This window comes from Cherax quadricarinatus, chromosome 9 (genome assembly GCF_038502225.1).
Source record: "Cherax quadricarinatus isolate ZL_2023a chromosome 9, ASM3850222v1, whole genome shotgun sequence".
NCBI classification, from domain to species: domain Eukaryota; kingdom Metazoa; phylum Arthropoda; class Malacostraca; order Decapoda; family Parastacidae; genus Cherax; species Cherax quadricarinatus.
The window spans coordinates 14327351-14352202 of record NC_091300.1 but is presented as its reverse complement, the minus strand read 5'-3'; the positions used below and the strand labels follow the sequence as shown (position 1 = coordinate 14352202).

The 24852-nt window shown below is 41.6% G+C and overlaps 1 protein-coding gene across 1 annotated transcript; it reads right to left on the bottom strand.

Annotated features, from left to right (window-relative positions):
• Positions 1–1284: 1284 nt before the first annotated feature.
• Positions 1285–24727, bottom strand: LOC128686202 (fibronectin-like). Its single transcript, XM_070083264.1, has 8 exons — positions 24450–24727; positions 12594–12875; positions 12281–12380; positions 10120–10313; positions 7444–7592; positions 3850–3982; positions 2741–2879; positions 1285–2435 (listed from the first exon to the last, which is right to left on the bottom strand). Exons 1-7 carry the CDS (start codon positions 24505–24507, stop codon positions 2860–2862), a joined length of 936 nt encoding a protein of 311 aa, XP_069939365.1. The 5' UTR covers positions 24508–24727; the 3' UTR covers positions 1285–2435; positions 2741–2859.
• Positions 24728–24852: the final 125 nt, after the last annotated feature.

The window sequence follows — 24852 nt, the reverse complement described above, 5'->3', positions numbered from 1 at the left end:
GTCATTAAGTATCCTCGTAGGGCACCATTCAGTTATTCCTCCTCCAATATTTTGGATTGTAACTTGAAAACGCCTTATCCGATAGGCTTTAAATTTTCAATACAGGTGTACAGTAACCAGGAAAAGATTCATGCTACTATTAGCATGTGCAGGTTCCTTTTACAATGACTGTTCCTAGTTCGAATTTTCAATCGATAACCTGAGATAGCCTCTTCTGAGCGTCTGCAGAATTTCAGCTCTACTGTGTCACAGACGAAGGACGGAAATGTTACTAGAGTGTGTCGGTGCCATTTTTTCAGTTTTATTTTTAAACTGATGTTGTGGTTTTCCTAGAAATAACTTGACTGTGCTTTTTTTAACATCTTGAATCTTTAACAACTAATACATCATATAAAGAGGATGGTACTCTATAAGTTTACACTGAACATGTAAAAATTTGCCAATACTGAAACATAGATAATAAAATTTGGAATCGTTGTATTCCGAGCATTAACTGCAGAATGACTCTTTGGATGAACTTCAAACATTGTAATCCACTCTCACTATCAATGGCACCATTATCACCTGTCACTATCACTGACATCATTATCAACTGCTATCACTTTCACTGGCACCATTATCACCTTTCACTATCACATGCGCCAGATACGTTTACTAACACCACCATCACAATAACACTAACAGCAGTTCACCATCACTTACAATTACATCATGCTTACTGGATTACACTGTGTGATGAGTCAGTGGTGTTTCAAACTGGTGGTTCACTGAGGTGTTTCACACATTGTAGTGGTTCACATAGTATGGTAAATCGCATTGTGGTGAGTCACAGTGAAGTGAGTCACAGTGTGGTGAGTCACAATGGTGAGTCACAGTGTGGTGAGTCACAATGGTGAGTCACAGTGTGGTGAGTCACAATGGTGAGTCACAGTGTGGTGAGTCACAATGGTGAGTCACAGTGTGGTGAGTCACAATGGTGAGTCACAGTGTGGTGAGTCACAATGGTGAGTCACAGTGTGGTGAGTCACAATGGTGAGTCACAGTGTGGTGAGTCACAATGGTGAGTCACAGTGTGGTGAGTCACAATGGTGAGTCACAGTGTGGTGAGTCACAATGGTGAGTCACAGTGTGGTGAGTCACAATGGTGAGTCACAGTGTGGTGAGTCACAATGGTGAGTCACAGTGTGGTGAGTCACAATGGTGAGTCACAGTGTGGTGAGTCACACTGGTGGTTCAGGTGTTAAGATCGTGCACTTAGTGAGGTTCTTGAAGGTAAACGAAAGCTCCTCCCAGAGTTCCTTTTATTATTCTCTAAATAGAAGTACAGAACAGCAGCTTTAATAAATACTCTATAAATGTCAGTAATGATAATGAATTTACTCTCAGAAATAAAAGCTGTTTCACAGACACTTTATTCTAGGCAAAAGTGATAATTACTGTGACAAAGTTGTAGTAATTCCTATTAATAATATAATTTTTTATACTATTTGACAAATAATTATTTCACAGTAGGCTAAAAATGTTATTATTGTCTTTGAATATTAACCATATCAGGTTGTTTTACTTATAGCTAATAATGATAGAACATTTGTGATGCAGAGAAGTGACAATACATATTAAAATACCTAAGATGCCCCTTAAATAACTTAACTAGTTGCCTTGCTGTAGTTAGTAACATTAGGGGGAAAGTTTATGTTATTCACATGAAATTCAAACAGCAAGTGATACTAATGTCTGATACTTGCAGATTTTATTCATCTCTAAATAAAATCAATTCTTGAATCTGAAACACTCGAAATGTCTTTAATCTGCACCAGCGTTCATCCATAAATGGCCGCCTTAGAGATGTAAGTGAATCACAGATGTGACTAACGGTGTGGACATAGCAGAGATAATTCCAAACACTACTTCAGAGCATCAATACTAACTTTGGTCTTGAAACTGATCGTGTCTGTAACTATCTAGGAACATGTCATAGCTGGCACTTTCCCATTAGGGCAGGTAATCAAGGATACAGTTAATGGTGGATGCTAGCTGGATTCATTACACAGTGATGAAGGCGGTGGTTATGTTTTTTTGATTAACTGATGGGGTATTGAGGGGGGTTCATCCTAGGACACGCTCATAAATTCGCTCCAGACAAGCATCTTTTCTGTCAGTGTAATAACACACATCTGAGATAAGTAGCTTGTACCGGGTTCCAGTCCAGTGATGGCGTCAACACCACTTAATGTTCAGTCATCGTGGGCAGCATCAGCCACTTCTTGTCCTTGTCGATGGTCTCTAATATCGTATTCCCTAGAAATACCGAGGAGTGGTCGAGGTGGGTCGAGGGACACCTTGACTTGATTTTGCATAAACTTCAGTAATCATAGTTATTCATGGGCCGGACTCAGTTATTCATGGGCCGGACTCAGTTATTCATGGGCCGGACTCTGAAGAAACACAGACTATCAGAATGAACCCACATCGAACTTGTATATTCAATAAATTTTATTACTGATTATATTTTACGAGTTGGTAGACATGATACTGTTGTTGCGTAGGTATGGTTAGTACAGCAAGTGTGAGTTGCAGGAGAAGTGCTTGACATGTAATAGAAAAGTGGTGTGCAACACAGAGCAGCAGTGTGCAGAGTAATAGTGTAGAGCTGAGCAACACTGTGCAGCAAGAAGTAAAATTGTGCAGATATATATTGCAGCAGCAGTGATGGATCATCACAACTGACAATCTTACCAACCTGGAGGATGGTGGTGGTGTAGATGTTGAGACTGTTGTTGCTGCTGCTGCTGCTGCTGCTGCTGCTGCTGCTGCTGCTGCTGCTGGTGCTGCTGGTGCTGCTGGTGCTGCCTTCAGGAGTCACAACGGGGAGCAGGTCACTAATGGAGTTGTACAATTATTATTATTATTATTATTATTATTATTATTATTATTATTATTATTATTATTATTATTATTATTATTATTATTCAGCAACTGAAGTTTGAGATGCTTTACTGGCCAACAATGATTTCAATTAGTATTTTAAAAAACACATGTTTCTATCTTTTTGGACACTGAATTCACATCTAAACTTAGTTTTGCTTTAACACGTACAGATTCTGTCAAATAAACCCATCCCCCCACCCGGTGAACGATTTCAACAGGACATACATATCCTGGAAAAGAGATATCAGGGAACACCTGACTATCAGTTTGATAGTCGACTACTGCTGTACACTGCTGCTGGAGAGCCATACTGAACACAAGTGAAAAAGTCTGAAAACTCTTATGTAAATATGTTTGTGTGACAGTATGGAAGTTCTGTATATATATATATATATATATATATATATATATATATATATATATATATATATATATATATATATATATATATATATATATATATATATATATATATATATATATATATATATATATATATATATGCAATAAGATCACAGTAAACAGGTGATTTCAAAATATGTAAAACAACCACTCTGAAAGAATAGAGAAATTCCAAGCGCTTTCGTGACTACTCACATTATCAAGGAACTATGATAATGTGAGTAGTCACGAAAGCGCTTGGAATTTCTCTATTCTTTCAGAGTGGTTGTTTTGCATATATATATATATATATATATATATATATATATATATATATATATATATATATATATATATATATATATATATATATATATATATATAATCTTAGCCAAAATACTAATGAAAAAACTTACGTGACAGAGATTAAAGAAACTTAAGATCAGAGCATCAAAAGATAACTTAAATCATTTAATTAGGATTCTGAACTGGATAAAAAGTAAATATTTGTTTACTAGTTAATTAGTACAAGTAACATACCAGTATCAGTTGTAATGGTGACCGTCTGGTTTAAGGCAGGTCCCTCGACACCAGATGGTGTCACCGGTGTCACGCTCACGTCGTATGTGTCACAAGTCTCCATAAAAGTCATCTCAGCGAGCGTGTCCTTTACCTGTCAGTAATAATAGTCACCTGAATATAATTTTTAACTACCTGACTATATCTCAAATATCACTACCAGAGCTTATCACCACTCCCTGACCCTCTCCCTCACCACTCCCTGACCCTCTCCCTCACCATCCCCTTACCCTCTCCCACACCATCCCTCGACCCTCTCCCTCACCACTCCCTGACCCTCTCCCTCACCATCCCCTGACCTTTTCCCTCACCATCCCCTTACCCTCTCCCACACCATCCCTCGACCCTCTCCCTCACCATCCCCTGACCCTCTCATTCACCACCCCCTGACCCTCTCCCTCACCACCCCCTGACCCTCTCCTTCAACATCCCCTGACCCTCTTATTCACCACCCCCTGACCCTCTCCCTCACCATCTCCTGACCCTCTCCCTCACAACCCCCTGACCCTCTCCATCACCACCCCCTGACCCTCTCCCTCACCATCCCTTGACCCTCTACCTCACCATCCACTGACCCTCTCCCTCACCATCCCCTGACCTCTCCCTCACCATCTCCTGACCCTCTCCCTCACAACCCCCTGACCCTCTCAATCACCACCCCCTGACCCTCTCCCTCTCCATCCCTTGACCCTCTACCTCACCATCCCCTGACCTCTCCCTCACCATCCTCTGACCCTCTCCCTCACAACCCCCTGACCCTCTCAATCACCACCCCCTGACCCTCTCCCTCACCATCCCTTGACCCTCTCCCTCACCATCCCCTGACCCTCTCCCTCACCACCCCCTGACCCTCTCCCTCACCATCCCCTGACCCTCTCCCTCACCATCCCCTGACCCTCTCCCTCACCACCCCCTGACCCTCTCCCTCACCATCCCCTGACCCTCTCCCTCACCACCCCCTGACCCTCTCCCTCACCACCCCCTGACCCTCTCCCTCACCACCCCCTGACCCTCTCCCTCACCATCCCCTGACCCTCTCCCTCACCATCCCCTGACCCTCTCCCTCACCATCCCTCGACCCTCTCCCTCACCACCCCCTTACCCTCTCCCACACCATCCCTCGACCCTCTCCCTCACCATCCCTTGACCCTCTACCTCATCATCCCCTGACCCTCTCCCTCACCATCCCCTGACCCTCTTCTACACCATCTCTTGAACCTCTCCCTCACCACCCCTTCACCGTCTCCCTCACCACTCCCTGACCCTCTCTCTCACCATCCCCTGTCGCTCTACCTCACCATCCCCTGACCCTCTCCCTCACCATCCCCTGACCCTCTCCCTCACCATCCCCTGACCCTCTCCCTCACCATCCCCTGACCCTCTCCCTCACCATCCCTCGACCCTCTCCCTCACCACCCCCTTACCCTCTCCCACACCATCCCTCGACCCTCTCCCTCACAACCCCCTGACCCTCTCCCTCACCATCCCTTGACCCTCTACCTCATCATCCCCTCACCCTCTCCCTCACCATCCCCTGACCCTCTTCTACACCATCTCTTGAACCTCTCCCTCACCACCCCCTCACCTTCTCCCTCACCACTCCCTGACCCTCTCCCTCACCATCCCCTGACGCTCTCCCTCACCATCCCCTGACCCTCTCCCTCACCATCCCCTGACCCTCTCCCTCACCATCCCCTGACCCTCTCCCTCACCATCCCCTGACCCTCTCCCTCACCATCCCCTGACCCTCTCCCTCACCACTCCATGACCCTCTCCCTCACTATCCCCTGACCCTCTCCCTCACCATCCCCTGAGCCTCTCCCTCACCATCCCCTGACCCTCTCCCTCACCAGCCACTGACACTCTCCCTCACCACTCCCTGACCCTCTCCCTCACCATCCCCTGACCCTCTCCCTCACCATCCCCTGACCCTCTCCCTCACCATCCCCTGACCCTCTCCCTCACCACTCCATGACCCTCTCCCTCACTATCCCCTGACCCTCTCCCTCACCATCCCCTGAGCCTCTCCCTCACCATCCCCTGACCCTCTCCCTCACCAGCCACTGACACTCTCCCTCACCACTCCCTGACCCTCTCCCTCACCATCCCCTGACCCTGCACCTCACCATCCTCTGACCCTCTCCCTCACCATCCCCTGACCATCTCCCTCACCATCTCCTGACCCTCTCCCTCACCATCCCCTGACCCTCTCTCTTACCACCCCCTGACCCTCTCCCTCCAAACCCCCTGACCATCTCCCTCACCATCCCCTCACCCTCTCCCTCACCACCCCCTGACGCTATCCCTCACCACCCCCTGACCCTCTCCCTCACAATCACCTGACCCTCTCCCTCAGCACCCCCTGACCTTCTCCCTCACCACCCCCTGACCCTCTCCTTCACCATCCCCTCACCCTCACCATCCCCTGATCCTGTCCCTCACCACCCCCTGACCCTCTCGTTCACCACCCCCTGACCCTCTCCCTCACCACCCCCTGACCCTCTTCCTCGCCACTCCCTGACCCTCTCTCTCACCATCCCCTGACCCTCTCCCTCACCACCCCCTGACCCTCTCCCTCACCATGCCCTGACCCTCTCCCACACCATCCCCTGACCATTTCACTCATCACACATTCACCCTCTCCCTCACAACCACCTGACCCTCTCCCTCACCACCACCTGACCCTCTCCCTCACCATCCCCTGACCATCTCCCTCACCATCTCCTGACCGTCTCCCTCACCACCCCCTGACCCTCTCCCTCACCATCCCCTGACCCTCTCCCTCACCATCCCCTGACCCTCTCCCTCACCATCTTCTGATCCTTTCCCTCACCATCCCCTGACCCTCTCCCTCACCATCCATGACCCTCTCCCTCACCATCCCCTGACCCTCTCCCTCACCATCCCCTGACCCTCTCCCTCACCATCCCCTGACCATCTCCCTCATCACCCTTTCACCCTCTCCCTCACAACCACCTGACCCTCTCCTTCACCACCACCTGACCCTCTCCCTCACCATCCCCTGACCATCTCCCTCACCATCCCCTGACCCTCTCCCTCACCATGCCCTGACCCTCTCCCTCACCATCCCCTGACCCTGTCCCTCACAACCCCATGACCCTCTCCCTCACCATCCCCTGACCATCTCCCTCATCACCCTTTCACCCTCTCCCTCACAACCACCTGACCCTCTCCCTCACCACCACCTGACCCTCTCCCTCACCATCCCCTGACCCTCTCCCTCACCATCCCCTGGCCCTCTCCCTCACCATCCCCTGACCTTCTCCCTCACCATCCCCTGACCCTCTCCCTAACCATCCCCTGACCCTCTCCCTCGCAACCCTCTGACCCTGACCCTCACCACCCCCTTGACCCACCTCCCCTCAATTTCCTGGGACTTTTACCACTCCCTGACCCTCCTCCCCTCAATATCCCCGCACCATTACCACTCCCTGACCCTCTCTCTCGCCACCCCCTGCCCCTCACAACCACTTGACCCTCTCCCTAACCACACAGTGACCCTCACCCTCATTACCCCCTGCAAAATCTACTCACCGTCTGGCACACAGTGTCCTGGGTCCCCACAAGTGTTGAGCACAATCTGTAGAAATCTACACATTGTTTGTTGTCAGTGGGAGGATCCCATACGAGGGTCACCACGGTGTCGTTTTGTACCACACTCAAGTTTGTTGGGGCGCTTGGAACTGAGTCAAAAATAAATAATGAATGAGCTATGAAATTGTTAAAGTATGGAAATCAACATATAAACTCCATTATTCATGACCAGGCACACACACACACACACCAGGGACTAGGAGCTATGACTCGACGCCTGCAAACACAATTAGGTGAATACACTCACAAGCACGTGAAAAAAATTAGAGAAAGTACAAAGCTTTGCAACAAGACTATTCCCGGAGCTAAAGAGCATGTCCTTCGAGAAGAGGTTAAGGGAAATCGAACTGACAACACTGGAGGACAGGAGGGATAGGGAGGACATGATAACGACATGTAAAATACTGAGAGGGATTGAAAAGGTGTACAAAGACAGGATATTCCAGAGATGGGACACAGCAATAAAGGGTCACAACTGGAAGTTAAAGACTCAGATGAGTCACAGGGATGTTAGGAAGTATTTCTTCAGTCACAGAGTTGTCAGGAAGTGGAATAGTCTGGAGAGTGATGTAGTGGAGGCATGATCCATAAATAGCTTTAAGAAGAGGTATGATAAAGCTCAAGAAGCAATGAGAGAGTGAACCTAGTAGCGACCAGTGACGAGGCGGGACCAGGAGCTATAACCTGACTCCTGTAACCCAAATTAGGTGAGTACCCATACACACACAACACACACATGCAAAGACGATGGCTGTGGGGGGAAGAGGTTCTTGCTATATATTAGGGTAACTACTTCAAGAAGCGGTGGTTGGGTCTTCGTACTTGTCATGTCACCTGGTGGGGTGTGCATGTCAGTGCCATCTAGGAACCAGAGATCACACTGCAAGCACAACGGATCTGGTGACAGGGAAGTACATCTTTCATGTCTTCACTACTTGTTCCTTAAATCTCTGACCAGGCACTGTCTTTCTGACCAGGCACTGTCTCACTTTCCTATACTCGCCACTTCACTCCTGAGTACCTAAGTGGCTCTTCACTCCTGAGCACCTAAGTGGCTCTTCACTCCTGATCACCTAAGTGGTTCTTCACTTCTGATCATCTAAGTGGCTCTTCACTCCTGAGCACCTAAGTGGCTCTTCACTCCTGATCACCTAAGTGGCTCTTCACTCCTGATCACCTAAGTGGCTCTTCACTCCTGATCACCTAAGTGGTTCTATCGACTGATGGGTAGTGCTGACTTTTTTATGTGATAACTATCATTACCAGTTATGAGTATATTCTTAAGCTAATTATAATCTTGAATATATAACGTGTTTGGCCATCGTCGGAATATTTTTGTATTGTACCTAATCTCAATGTCTATGTCTTAAGCTTCTCTCTCAGTTCTATCTGCGGAATATTTTTGTATTGTACCTAATAGTAATTCATATTGTAATATCCTTCAGGTTATTATAGGTGTTCTCTTAGCCCACAGTTCTAGTAATTACAGGCGTTCTCTTAGCCCACAGTTCTAGTAATTACAGGCGTTCTCTTAGCCCACAGTTCTAGTAATTACAGGCGTTCTCTTAGCCCACAGTTCTAGTAATTACAGGCGTTCTCTTAGCCCACAGTTCTAGTAATTACAGGTGTTCTCTTAGAACACAGCTATAGTAATTACAGGCGTTCTCTTAGCCCACAGTTCTAGTATGAATCACACAGGTCATGCGGGTAAACTATAACAAGAATCATTTTAACGATATTAGCAGAAACTATCACTCTCTGGGGATATAACTCAGTGAGTGGGTTACTTGTGTATAACTCTTCTTCTATCACTGGGAGCCTGTATACATGCAACTATACTCGAGTTGGTGTCTGGAACTTGACTGTCTTCACGAACACAATGTAAGTTGGAAGTCTTGACATCTCTTCAAGAATCTGTCCTTTGAAGACTGGGTTCCTTAATGTTATGAAGCTCTCTTGGTGGTGGTTGTCACTGCATCCAGTGATAATAGATTTATCTTGGGACGATTTAGACGGCTCTCTGGTGACACTGAAGGCCACCTTGAACGGTTTATGATAGAAGAAGTATTATCGGAAGTTGCCTGCAGATCCAAGACACACTGGCATTCATGGTTGGAAACACACAGTTTTAGCCACTCGGTCTATTATTCACGCTCAACTAATCTCCCACAGGTTTGTCCGTTTTCAGGTTATTTCTCAATACTATTCCAGAGATTCCAACACTGCTGGCAACAACGGTGGTTGGAATCAGAGAACAATGGATTGTTTTTCCAAGAAGTCGCAGTTATGCTCCTGTACATCATCATTCCATCGCAGGCAACTGTAGAAAACCACGACTTACAAGTCTACAGATCGAACACACACGACTCATACATGGTTACCGCGTATGCAAACTATATTAATACCCAGAATTCTAATATTAATAGACTGTCCTATCTACAAGAAAGTTGGATAATTGCTATTAGAACCAGTTGGTCAAGTGGTCAGTTCACTGGCTTGTGAATTTTAGGATTCACTTGCCATGGGTTCGAGTCCCATCCGTTTTGTAATGTGTTCATAAACACTCCTACTTGGTCTCTCTTATCAAAGTTCCTCCAATAAAAATGAAATAATTACTTAGCTCTCCAGTAGTAACATTCACAATTATTGCATCACTTTCTTCACCAGAGAAGCCAAAGGAGAGAGTATAACAGATGTAAGTGGTGCAGGGATCAATGGGGCCGAGAAGCACGTCGTACTCGTAGTCCTCTGCTGCACGATGGGAATCTTCACTGATCCGTTTCATGTTAATATAACATGAAACGACATACCTGCAGAAAAGGACATAAACATTACAATAGGCAACAATTTTGGGTGAAAAGTTCTGTTTATATATTTTTTGTTACATTTCTCTTGTCTGCTGATTTTGAAATATATATAATTTATATTTCTAGCGTCAACAGCTTTATTACTTGTTAGGAATCTATGTTTCCATAGGATCAAAGATTTGTAGGACAGGAAAACACTAATTGTGCATATAAATTTATGTTGAATAATATAACGAAAATAAAATAATTATAATGATTGTAATGAAATCCTAAAAGATTCCTGAAGACTCAGTACATCATTGTTAAGTGTCACAAACGAACGAAATCATCTCTTATATACTTCTACGTCTCTCTATAATCAACCCCAGATGTAACCACCATTGATGGCTTCATTTTGTCTTCCCTGGCACCTCTTCTAAATGGTTGATTGTCCAGACGAAAATGTTCACCTTCTTCGCTGAAGTCTTCAATATCTGGTAGACAAAATTTCAAGTACAAGTGCAGATATTGTTCAACCAAACCTTGGTCTTACCCGTAAACCGGTGCTCTACAAACCGAAAGACTTCCCAGTCGTTTTCCTTGAAGCTCTTTAAATGACAACATCAGCCTAATTTGTGGTCCAAGAAACGTATCAACTTTGTCTTTAGTTTCAGACATTATTTGGAACATTAGTCATACAAGTTTGAAGGCATCACTTATAATCCAAAGCTTTCATGAACTGCTTCAAAATCCTGAACTTAAGTTAGGTGGTAGCAGAACATCTTAACAGTTTGGATAACAGCATTGTTATGGACATTAAATTCACCAGGAATTAATTCCTGGTGCTTCCTTTTGCTCTACTGTACCACAGACACAAGCAGCACAGATGTTTAATAGAACTATCGTGTACTCTAAGAAGGAATCCAAGCATAGTGAAGTCTTTCACATACCTTTTCTTTGTGAACTCTGTAACTGATGTTCATTAAACACTTCCATTTTGAACTAAACATTATCTGAGTGACGCTTAAGAATTGAAGGAAATTTATTGCCATTGTGAGGTAAAAACAGCTTTAATACATTTTTTTGTTCAGCTGTTAAACAGAAAAAGGTTAGTTCGAAGGATTGTATTCAGAATCAATATCGTCATAAAGGGCAGCAACATCAGATTAGTAACACAAAGAATTATCATCAAAACTCTGAAGGAGATGAGATACCAAAACCTCTGCCAGGATTTATTTGATTGCCAACTGCATAATTCCCATTTAGCAAAATATGTTAAAATTCAAGACAACTGTAAATGGGGTCAACAAATCCCAGTCCACATCTATTATTACCTCTATTATTAACTCTAATGGCATCCTGGAGATGTATGTATATTACTTTCACGATTGCTAATGTACCAGCGAGAGCAACATGAGCAACTGCAGTAATGCACCAGCAGGAACAAACACATGCACCGTAACACAGTGACAGTAATGACTGTAACACAGTGAGAGTAATGCACCAGAACAACTAATGCACCAGCAGGAACAACTGTAACACAGTGAGAGTAATGCACCAGCAGGAACAACTGTAACACAGTGACAGTAATGCACCAGCAGGAACAACTGTAACACAGTGACAGTAATGCACCAGCAGGAACAACTGTAACACAGTGACAGTAATGCACCAGCAGGAACAACTGTAACACAGTGAGAGTAATGCACCAGCAGGAACAACTGTAACACAATGACAGTAATACACCAGCAGGAACAACTGTAACACAGTGGCAGTAATGCACCAGCAGGAACAACTGTAACACAGTGAGAGTAATGCACCAGCAGGAACAACTGTAACACAGTGACAGTAATGCACCAGCAGGAACAACTGTAACACAGTGACAGTAATGCACCAGCAGGAACAACTGTAACACAGTGACAGTAATGCACCAGCAGGAACAACTGTAACACAGTAATAGCATCATATCACCTTTACAGTGATAAATAACTTACCCCGCAGCACACTTGGGGTTTACAACAGGGTCGTTCCACATAAATTCTATAAAGCGACCTGTGATGTTGCCGACAACGAAATCAGCAGGTGGTCCAGGAACTGTTTGAGAAAGGAACATAGGCATTAGTTCCTTATTAGTGTGTTGACTTAGATAACTGAAGAACATTGCTAGATACCTGACGTTAGTTCAGTAATTATGTTTCACTTGTGTTAGTTGTACTGTTAGTGCTTCACTTGTGATAGTTATTGTTATTGTTTCACTTTTGTTAGTATATCGTTAATATTTCATATTAACACACTCACAAAACTTACCTTCATCAGCAGCATTAGCAACGGTGGTAGCTACGTCTCCAGCGTATGTGCCATTCTCTGGGTTATCAAAGTAAGGCGTCAGCTCGAACTGTCCTCCCTCACAAGCATCAAGGTCATTGAGAGGAGCAGAGCAGTGACTCTCAGGGCAGTAGATGTCCAGAGACAAGTCCTCGTGAAGAACGAGGGTGTACTTCACCAGTGGGTCGTCACCCTCTATGAAGTCCCACTCAAGCAGGATAGAACCATACCCACTGTCTGTCTGCTCGAAATTCTCGATGTGGCCTTCGCAGAAAGATTTTTAATCAAAATTACTTACACCACACTGCGTGGCTTCATTCATTTATAAAACATATTACAGGTTAAGAGGAAGAACTAGGATGTATTTCAGTCACTGCGAGAGCCGACAAGAAAAGGTATCAGGGAATTGCATTACACAAGCCTTCTGTACTCTTTTGGATATGTGTGTATATGTGCTTATATGTATGTATTATTGTGTGTATGTATGGACTAATGTACCCTGTTGTTTATGTATACATGTATACTTGTAAACACTGCTACCAGCCGGGGATCGAACCCCCGATATTTTAACATGCCTCCAGGGCCTACCAAAATTTCGAGACGCTATACCCCACTGACCCATTGATGAGCATTGAAAACTCAGTGGACTAAGGCGTCTCGGAATTTTGGCTGGCTCGGGGGGCGTGCTAAATTATCGTGTGTTTGATACCTAGTTAGTCGCAGTGTTGTTATTTGCTTAAAACCACTCGTTCATGAAAGTATTACTATGTATATCTAACACACAAACACACGCACATACACGCACACATACACATACACATACACACACACACCAGTGAAGAGGCGGGGCCAGGAGCTATGAATCGACCCTTGCAACCACAACTAGGTGAGTACACACACACATACACACACACACACACACACACACACACACACACACACACACACACACACACACACACACACACATATATATATATATATATATATATATATATATATATATATATATATATATATATATATATATATATATATATATATATATATATATATATATATATATATATATATATATATATATATATATACACATGTATATATATATATATATATATATATATATATATATATATATGTATATGTATATATATGTATATGTATATACATATATATACATATACATATGTATATGTATATACATATATATATATATATATATATATATATATATATATATATATATATATATATGTATGTATATATATATATATATATATATACATGTATATATATATTTATGTAAGTGCGTTTGTACGTGTATGTTTGGGGGTCTGAAATGGACTAATCTACTTCACAATATTCCTTATTGGAAAAAATTCGGTCAGTACTGGCACCTGAACATACTACTGGAATGAAAAAAGTTCGTTAACCGGGGGTCCACTGTATATATATATATTTATATATATATATATATATATATATATATATATATATATATATATATATATATATATATATATATATATATATATATATATATATATATATATATATATATATATATGTACATATATATATATATTTATATATATATATGTATATATATATATATATATATATATATATATATATATATATATATATATATATATATATATTTATATATATATATATATATATATATATATATATATATATATATATATATATATATATATATATATATATATATATATATATATATATATATATATATATATATATATATATATATATATATATATATATATATGTCGCGCCGAATAGGGAGAACTTGCGATCTTGGCTTAAATAGCAGCGCTCATCTTGTCATATGGGACAATCGAAAATTTGTGTATGCAATAATTTCGCCAAAGTCATTCTGAACCTAACGAAAAAAATATATTTCACTGTGTTTGTTTAGTATTAAATTACTGTAAACAAATCTAAAATATATTTAGTTGGATTAGGCTAAAATAAATTGTTCTTGTTATAATAAGGTTAGATAAGTTTTCTAAGATGCTTTTGGTTCAAAATTATAAATTTTTACATCAACATTAATGAAAAAAATATATCTTTAAACGTGTAAAAGAAATTTTCAGAAATGACTTAATTTTAAATTAGTTCTTGCTAATTGACCAGTTTTACATATTCGGCTCGACACACACACACACACACACACACACACACACACACACACACACATATATATATGTATGTATATATATATACATATATATATGTATAAATATATACATATATATATGTATATATATATATATATATATATATATATATATATATATATATATATATATATTACATATATATATGTATATATATATGTATATATATATATATGTATATATATTACATATATATATATATATATAGATAGATATATATATATATAGATATATATATATATAGATATATATATATATATATATATATATATATATATATATATATATATATATTTATATACATTCTTTCTTTCAACACACCGGCCATATCCCACCGAGGCAGGGTGGCCCAAAAGGAAAAACGAAAGTTTCTCCTTCTACATTTAGTAATATTTACAGGAGAAGGGGTTACTAGCCCCTTGCTCCCAGCATTTTAGTCGCCTCTTACAACACGCATGGGTTACGGAGTAAGAATTCTGTTCCACTTCCCCATGGAGATAAGAGGAAATAAACAAGAACAAGAATTAGAAAGAAAATAGAAGAAAACGCAAATGGGTGTGTATATATATGCTTGTACATGCATGTGTAGTGTGACCTAAGTGTAAGTAGAAGTAGCAAGACATACCTGAAATCTTGCATGTGTATGAGACAGAAAAAAAAGACATCAGCAATTCTACCATCATGTAAAACAATTACAGGTTTTCGTTTTACACTCACTTGACAGGACGGTAGTACCTCCCTGGGCGGTTGCTGTCTACCAACCTACTACCTAGAATATATATACATATATAATATATATATATATATATATATATATATATATATATATATATAAATATATATATATATATATATATATATATATATATATATATATATATATATATATATATATATATAAAATCGTTAACCAAACTGTGACCGGCCGAGAATCGATCCCGCATCACATTGTCTAGCCCCTCATCAGACAATACACAATGTTCGCTATGCTCTAACCATTGTAGCCAGTGAGCCTACATGCCTTGTTCCCATAGTTTCCGCCAGAGGCCAGGCCTCTCGGTGGGCATACCAGCCTGCCCACCCCTGCCTCTCTTTCACTCTCTCAGTGGCCTTCACTCAGTCAACACGGCCAACTCTTCTTTCCCTCGCTGGCACGGCCCCTTGGAGCCATGGACACAAATATATTGCCTGTTTACCCAGATATCGCAAATAAAGTAAGAAGCCTCCACAGCCTTTATCATTACTCCCCACTACCAGGAACGACCCAATAACCATTTTCGTAAACACTCTGACAGCGGTGCCTCACAGCAAGTGTTTGCCTGGAGAGAGGAAGAAAGAGGAATGAAGTTGTCTTCACTTCAATGTCCCATACAAGAAGCATTTTCTCTACGAGTTATCCTGATGTCATGTCTGCAAGTCTCAGCATCAAGACACAGGTACATGCAGGATCCAGGCCGAAATCTGCCGAATTTTTTCAAGAAATTAAGTGGCGTCCCTGCGACTCCACACCACCGCGCCCCACACTGCTTCTCAAGTCACATGTTCAGCGTCACTTGTATGTTGCTGCTGTTGTTTTTCAGCTCAGCACAGGTATTTCAGCAAGTCAGAGGTGAGTTTGTGGTGATTTCTATGTCCATTGTGAGTGTTTCTCCCTGTGTTTGTGTGTGTGAGAGGAGGAAGTGGCCGATCCTTGACTCACCCATGCTAGCCCTACTGTGTTGTTAGGTAAGACACATGTGCAACAGTTAGGTATCTTTATTTCGAAACGTTTCGCCTACACAGTAGGCTTCTTCAGTCGAGTACAGAAAAGTTGATAGAAGCAGAAGATACTTGAAGACGATGTAATCAGTCCATCACCCTTAAAGTTTTGAGGTGGTCAGTCCCTCAGTCTGGAGAAGAGCATTGTTCCGTTGTCTGAAACAATATGAAGTTGAAGTGACAGGATGGAGGTTATATAGTGCCAGGAGGTGAGACGTAGGTTTCTTTGGGAGGGCAGGTCCCTCTCAAACCCAGCCGTTCTCACTAGTAGAGGTTGTCGAAGTTGATGGTCTGTACCAAGATACCCTTGTGTTGCAGTGTCTGACAGAATGAACATTAAAATGGTATAAAATACCGACAGATTGTTAGGTAAGACACATATGCAACAGTTAGGTATCTTTATTTCGAAACGTTTCGCCTACACAGTAGGCTTCTTCAGTCGAGTACAGAAAAGTTGATAGAAGCAGAAGATACTTGAAGACGATGTAATCAGTCCATCACCCTTAAAGTTTTGAGGTGGTCAGTCCCTCAGTCTGGAGAAGAGCATTGTTCCGTTGTCTGAAACAATATGAAGTTGAAGTGACAGGATGGAGGTTATATAGTGCCAGGAGGTGAGACGTAGGTTTCTTTGGGAGGGCAGGTCCCTCTCAAACCCAGCCGTTCTCACTAGTAGAGGTTGTCGAAGTTGATGGTCTGTACCAAGATACCCTTGTGTTGCAGTGTCTGACAGAATGAACATTAAAATGGTATAAAATACCGACAGATTGTTAGGTAAGACACATATGCAACAGTTAGGTATCTTTATTTCGAAACGTTTCGCCTACACAGTAGGCTTCTACAGTCGAGTACAGAAAAGTTGATAGAAGCAGAAGATACTTGAAGACGATGTAATCAGTCCATCACCCTTAAAGTTTTGAGGTGGTCAGTCCCTCAGTCTGGAGAAGAGCATTGTTCCGTTGTCTGAAACAATATGAAGTTGAAGTGACAGGATGGAGGTTATATAGTGCCAGGAGGTGAGACGTAGGTTTCTTTGGGAGGGCAGGTCCCTCTCAAACCCAGCCGTTCTCACTAGTAGAGGTTGTCGAAGTTGATGGTCTGTACCAAGATACCCTTGTGTTGCAGTGTCTGACAGAATGAACATTAAAATGGTATAAAATACCGACAGATTGTTAGGTAAGACACATATGCAACAGTTAGGTATCTTTATTTCGAAACGTTTCGCCTACACAGTAGGCTTCTTCAGTCGAGTACAGAAAAGTTGATAGAAGCAGAAGATACTTGAAGACGATGTAATCAGTCCATCACCCTTAAAGTTTTGAGGTGGTCAGTCCCTCAGTCTGGAGAAGAGCATTGTTCCGTTGTCTGAAACAATATGAAGTTGAAGTGACAGGATGGAGGTTATATAGTGCCAGGAGGTGAGACGTAGGTTTCTTTGGGAGGGCAGGTCCCTCTCAAACCCAGCCGTTCTCACTAGTAGAGGTTGTCGAAGTTGATGGTCTGTACCAAGATACCCTTGTGTTGCAGTGTCTGACAGAATGAACATTAAAATGGTATAAAATACCGACAGATTGTTAGGTAAGACACATATGCAACAGTTAGGTATCTTTATTTCGAAACGTTTCGCCTACACAGTAGGCTTCTTCAGTCGAGTACAGAAAAGTTGATAGAAGCAGAAGATACTTGAAGACGATGTAATCAGTCCATCACCCTTAAAGTTTTGAGGTGGTCAGTCCCTCAGTCTGGAGAAGAGCATTGTTCCGTTGTCTGAAACAACGAAACGATTCGAAATAAAGATACCTAACTGTTGCATATGTGTCTTACCTAACAATCTGTCGGTATTTTATACCATTTTAATGTTCATTCTGTCAGACACTGCAACACAAGGGTATCTTGGTACAGACCATCAACTTCGACAACCTCTACTAGTGAGAACGGCTGGGTTTGAGAGGGACCTGCCCTCCCAAAGAAACCTACGTCTCACCTCCTGGCACTATATAACCTCCATCCTGTCACTTCAACTTCATATTGTTTCAGACAACGGAACAATGCTCTTCTCCAGACTGAGGGACTGACCACCTCAAAACTTTAAGGGTGATGGACTGATTACATCGTCTTCAAGTATCTTCTGCTTCTATCAACTTTTCTGTACTCGACTGAAGAAGCCTACTGTGTAGGCGAAACGTTTCGAAATAAAGATACCTAACTGTTGCATATGTGTCTTACCTAACAATCTGTCGGTATTTTATACCATTTTAATGTTCATTCTGTCAGACACTGCAACACAAGGGTATCTTGGTACAGACCATCAACTTCGACAACCTCTACTAGTGAGAACGGCTGGGTTTGAGAGGGACCTGCCCTCCCAAAGAAACCTACGTCTCACCTCCTGGCACTATATAACCTCCATCCTGTCACTTCAACTTCATATTGTTTCAGACAACGGAACAATGCTCTTCTCCAGACTGAGGGACTGACCACCTCAAAACTTTAAGGGTGATGGATTGATTACATCGTCTTCAAGTATCTTCTGCTTCTATCAACTTTTCTGTACTCGACTGAAGAAGCCTACTGTGTAGGCGAAACGTTTCGAAATAAAGATACCTAACTGTTGCATATGTGTCTTACCTAACAATCTGTCGGTATTTTATACCATTTTAATGTTCATTCTGTCAGACACTGCAACACAAGGGTATCTTGGTACAGACCATCAACTTCGACAACCTCTACTAGTGAGAACGGCTGGGTTTGAGAGGGACCTGCCCTCCCAAAGAAACCTACGTCTCACCTCCTGGCACTATATAACCTCCATCCTGTCACTTCAACTTCATATTGTTTCAGACAACGGAACAATGCTCTTCTCCAGACTGAGGGACTGACCACCTCAAAACTTTAAGGGTGATGGACTGATTACATCGTCTTCAAGTATCTTCTGCTTCTATCAACTTTTCTGTACTCGACTGAAGAAGCCTACTGTGTAGGCGAAACGTTTCGAAATAAAGATACCTAACTGTTGCATATGTGTCTTACCTAACAATCTGTCGGTATTTTATACCATTTTAATGTTCATTCTGTCAGACACTGCAACACAAGGGTATCTTGGTACAGACCATCAACTTCGACAACCTCTACTAGTGAGAACGGCTGGGTTTGAGAGGGACCTGCCCTCCCAAAGAAACCTACGTCTCACCTCCTGGCACTATATAACCTCCATCCTGTCACTTCAACTTCATATTGTTTCAGACAACGGAACAATGCTCTTCTCCAGACTGAGGGACTGACCACCTCAAAACTTTAAGGGTGATGGACTGATTACATCGTCTTCAAGTATCTTCTGCTTCTATCAACTTTTCTGTACTCGACTGAAGAAGCCTACTGTGTAGGCGAAACGTTTCGAAATAAAGATACCTAACTGTTGCATATGTGTCTTACCTAACAATCTGTCGGTATTTTATACCATTTTAATGTTCATTCTGTCAGACACTGCAACACAAGGGTATCTTGGTACAGACCATCAACTTCGACAACCTCTACTAGTGAGAACGGCTGGGTTTGAGAGGGACCTGCCCTCCTAAAGAAACCTACATCTCACCTCCTGGCACTATATAACCTCCATCCTGTCACTTCAACTTCATATTGTTTCAGACAACGGAACAATGCTCTTCTCCAGACTGAGGGACTGACCACCTCAAAACTTTAAGGGTGATGGACTGATTACATCGTCTTCAAGTATCTTCTGCTTCTATCAACTTTTCTGTACTCGACTGAAGAAGCCTACTGTGTAGGCGAAACGTTTCGAAATAAAGATACCTAACTGTTGCATATGTGTCTTACCTAACAATCTGTCGGTATTTTATACCATTTTAATGTTCATTCTGTCAGTCACTGCAACACAAGGGTATCTTGGTACAGACCATCAACTTCGACAACCTCTACTAGTGAGAACAGCTGGGTTTGAGAGGGACCTGCCCTCCCAAAGAAACCTACGTCTCACCTCCTGGCACTATATAACCTCCATCCTGTCACTTCAACTTCATATTGTTTCAGACAACGGAACAATGCTCTTCTCCAGACTGAGGGACTGACCACCTCAAAACTTTAAGGGTGATGGACTGATTACATCGTCTTCAAGTATCTTCTGCTTCTATCAACTTTTCTGTACTCGACTGAAGAAGCCTACTGTTTAGGCGAAACGTTTCGAAATAAAGATACCTAACTGTTGCATATGTGTCTTACCTAACAATCTGTCGGTATTTTATACCATTTTAATGTTCTAGCCCTACTGTACTGATGACTGAGAGAAGATATATATCATGTGTTATTTAATTCCTCTCATTCAGTGTTCTCACATGTTTGTGTATAGCTTAGTGTCGATTTTCGCACAGAGAAGCGCCATGTTGCAACCGCATGTGCAGTAGGTGTGTGCAGTTTTCTGTGTCCTGTGTGGTCTTGAGCTCAGCTGTGTGTGGACCACTGGTCTACGCCTGGACCACTGTGTAGCACCTCGTGTTACTTGTCACCCAGTGTGACCCGCACGTTAAACAGCTGACATTAGTCAGCCCCTTGTACAGAAAACTTTTTATGTTTGCCACTCGTGATGCCCTGCAGAATCGTGCCCACTACGATTCCCATCAAGATTTGTTTCACTTCACTTTTTGACCTTCAGAGCAGTTATATGTAGACAACCAGTCTGGGGATGCTTAGACTAACCTCTGCTGTATCTCCAACTGCCGAGAGAATGACACTCGTCAAGCTGCAGTTAGCGCTGTCGACAGGCACTGTGTCAGCCTTGTGTCATAGCTTCAGTGAGCAGCCTGCACAAAGATGTCACTTTGACTGTTAGCCTGCTCACTATAGTACTGTGTATGATGCTATGACTTCCAGATGTTTTGCTTGAGTCATCCCTGCCACGACTCATTCCACACTCGCCGGCATTGACAGCCCCAGCGACAGTACCAGTCGAGAAATGTCCTCCTGAGTCACTTGCCAGAAGAAGTCCTGCCCAGTTTCCGAGTACTGACAATGCCTCACAAGAGGGCACCAGAAGGTTGTGTCCCAGGTTGAGTGAACCCTGCAGCGACTAATACGATGACTGCTTCACCACTCCAGAGGAGACCGTACCCTGTTATGTCACAGCTCAGCTGCAGTGATGTCTCCTATGTTGCATTATCTGTCCAGACGCAGTAAGGCGTGCAGTGATGCCCCTCGATGCTCACTGCCTATGACCTCGAGGTTTTTTTTAGCACACCCACACCTTTTTTTTTCTTCCCATCCTGTAGTAAGTTTTTTTTCCATGTCCATATGCGTATATATATATATATATATATATATATATATATATATATATATATATATATATATATATATATATATATATAAATATATATATATATATATATACAAACACTGATCTATGGCTGAAGAGATCAGTGTTTGTGTATATTTCGCCTGCTCTCACGAATTCCTTGTATATATATATATATATATATATATATATATATATATATATATATACATATATATATATATATATATATATATATATATATATATATATATATATATATATATACATATATATATATATATATATATATATATATATATATATATATATATATATATATATATATATATATATATATATATATATATATATACATATATATATATATATATATATATATATATATATATATATGTATATATATATATATATATATATATATATATATATATATATATATATATATATATATATATATATATATATAAGCTGGCCTAGCAAAATGTAGCCAGTGAGCCTACATGCCTAATTCCAATAGTTTCCACCAGAGGCCAGGCTTCTCGGTGGGCATGCCAGCCTGCCCACTCCTGCCTCTTTCTCACTCTCTCAGCGGCTTTCACTCATTCAACAAGGTCTACTCCTCTTTCCCTCACTGGCATGGACGTCTGGGACCATGAGCACAAACACACTGCCTGTGTACCCCACGACATTGCAAATAATGTAAGAAGCCTCCAAAGCCTTTATCATTGAACCCCGCCTGCAACAACGTGACAATAACCTTTTCATAAACACCATTACACAACCAGTCCTGCAGAAACATGAGTCTAGTGAACTAGACTTGCTTCATGTTGCGAGGACATATGTTGGTATGGTAAATTCAGAGCTAATTCCAGTCTACCAGCCTCCAGAAGCTGTCTATGAAATGAAATCAAGTGATTTTGAAACATAAACCAAGCTGCAACTGGCCAAGATTCCATCCCGCGTCACATTGTCCATCCCCGTGAGTAGCCACGCAACGTACACGATCCTCTAACCATTACTTTACACTTGTTTCATGATTTCATTAATATATAGACTGCTTGTGGAGGCTGGTATTCAGACGGGAGTAGACTGAAATTAGCTCTGAGTTTACCATAACTACATATGTCCTTGCAACATAAAACAAGTCTAGTGCACTAGACTCATGTTGTTTGAAGGATTAGTAGTGTAATGATCAGAGCATCGCGTATGTTGCATGGCTTCACACGGGGCTAGACAATGTGATGTGGGATCGAATCTCGGCCAGACGTAGTTTGTTGTGCATATTTATGCATGTGTCTATGTTTCTTCATATTTATAGTTTTGCACATAAATTCATGTATGTACATGAATGTGTGTATGTACGAGTGTGCACATGCATTGTCTATGCATGTAAACTTTTGTAAATGAATGTTCAAATTAACGTGTCCACATTTATTTATTTATATGTATATCATATAAGTGCATAAATTTATGTATGCAAATGTATACGTGTCCGTATGAATACTTTAATGTATGTATATGTGCGCTTATGTATACTTGTGAGTCAATAAACTGAACACACAGGTCATACTTGCTGAGTGATTTCCGTAGATTTTCCTCCTAACTAAAACTATTGAAACGGCTACCTAAAAAATCCCATTTGTTTCCTTGAAGCCTTTTTTTATCTACTTCTCACAGGCATTTTTTTTTTATCCACATTTCCGAGGCTGTGTTGTACTAGAGGTGGATCACTGAAAAAAAATTCTCCGATAGGTTTGTTTTGTTGATATCGCAGAAACCAATAATCTGATCATAAAGAATCTTATACAAGTTTTCACATTCTGAGTGTCCATTGTTCAATACCTGGCATGTTTCCTTACACCTGCTGCCACTGTTCACCTAGCAGTTAGTACGTACCTGGGTGTCAGTCCTTGGGGGTGATAGTACACCTTGAATAGTTATCAGACCCTTCACAAACAACTTGAACTGGTCTATATAACACTGACCCGAAAATAACTGCGCAAGCCAATAATTGCATGATTTGTTCCAACGTTACGGTACACTAGCATTGTAAATTGAAAATTGATCAGATTCTAATCTTATAAAAATAAACCTGAGAAAAAATTCAAGTCAACATTGCAAGTTACCCTGTAAGGAATACCTCAACTATTTACCTAACACACCAATAATCCAGGACAGTTTTCCTGCTATATTTCACCACACAGGACAGGTTAGTCAAGTAAGGTAATAAGGTTTGCCAGCTAGGAGGCTCCAGCTGGATAATGAGACTTACGTCAGACGTTACACTATCGGTTCAGTAGTTATGGGAGCCTCAAATTTAACCTTCCAACAAGACTGCACTTATTATTTATATGAAGACTACCATTTTGGGTGAGTTGTGTGTTTGTCCTTCATTCTGTTTCCTTGTAAGTTTAACACTGACACCAGTATCTCAGTTGCCAAGTCCAAAATAAAAACCAAATTTGTAACAACAGAGCCTCTCAGGAACATCTTCAAGTTTTGATTAAATTATGTGTAAAAGTTTTACCCTCGTTTTATCATAACATATTAAGCGTTGTGAATCATTACCTGGACTCAGTGTCGTGCACACCGTGAACACTGCCACCAAGAACACAAGAAGCTTCATAGCTCTCTTATTATCGTCTCTGGTGAATCTCTGTATGATGTCTCCTCCACTCCTGGCAGCTATGATGATGAAGAGAGGTCTCCTCCACTGCTGGAAGTTGTGATGATGAAGAGAAGGCTGCGAGTATTTATATGCGAGGTTTTATTTTAAAAAATATATGAGAAAGTCTAAGACTGATAAACCTTTTAACATTTGGGGAATATCTCTGAGGTGTTTACGATGCTGAAGGAGATTCACCTCTGTGTAGCGGCAGTAATATGCTATAACAACAGTGAAGGCGTTTTTAGATGCTACTGTTATGAGAAACGCCAGGTGTGTGTACTCACCTATTTGTGGCCACGCCTC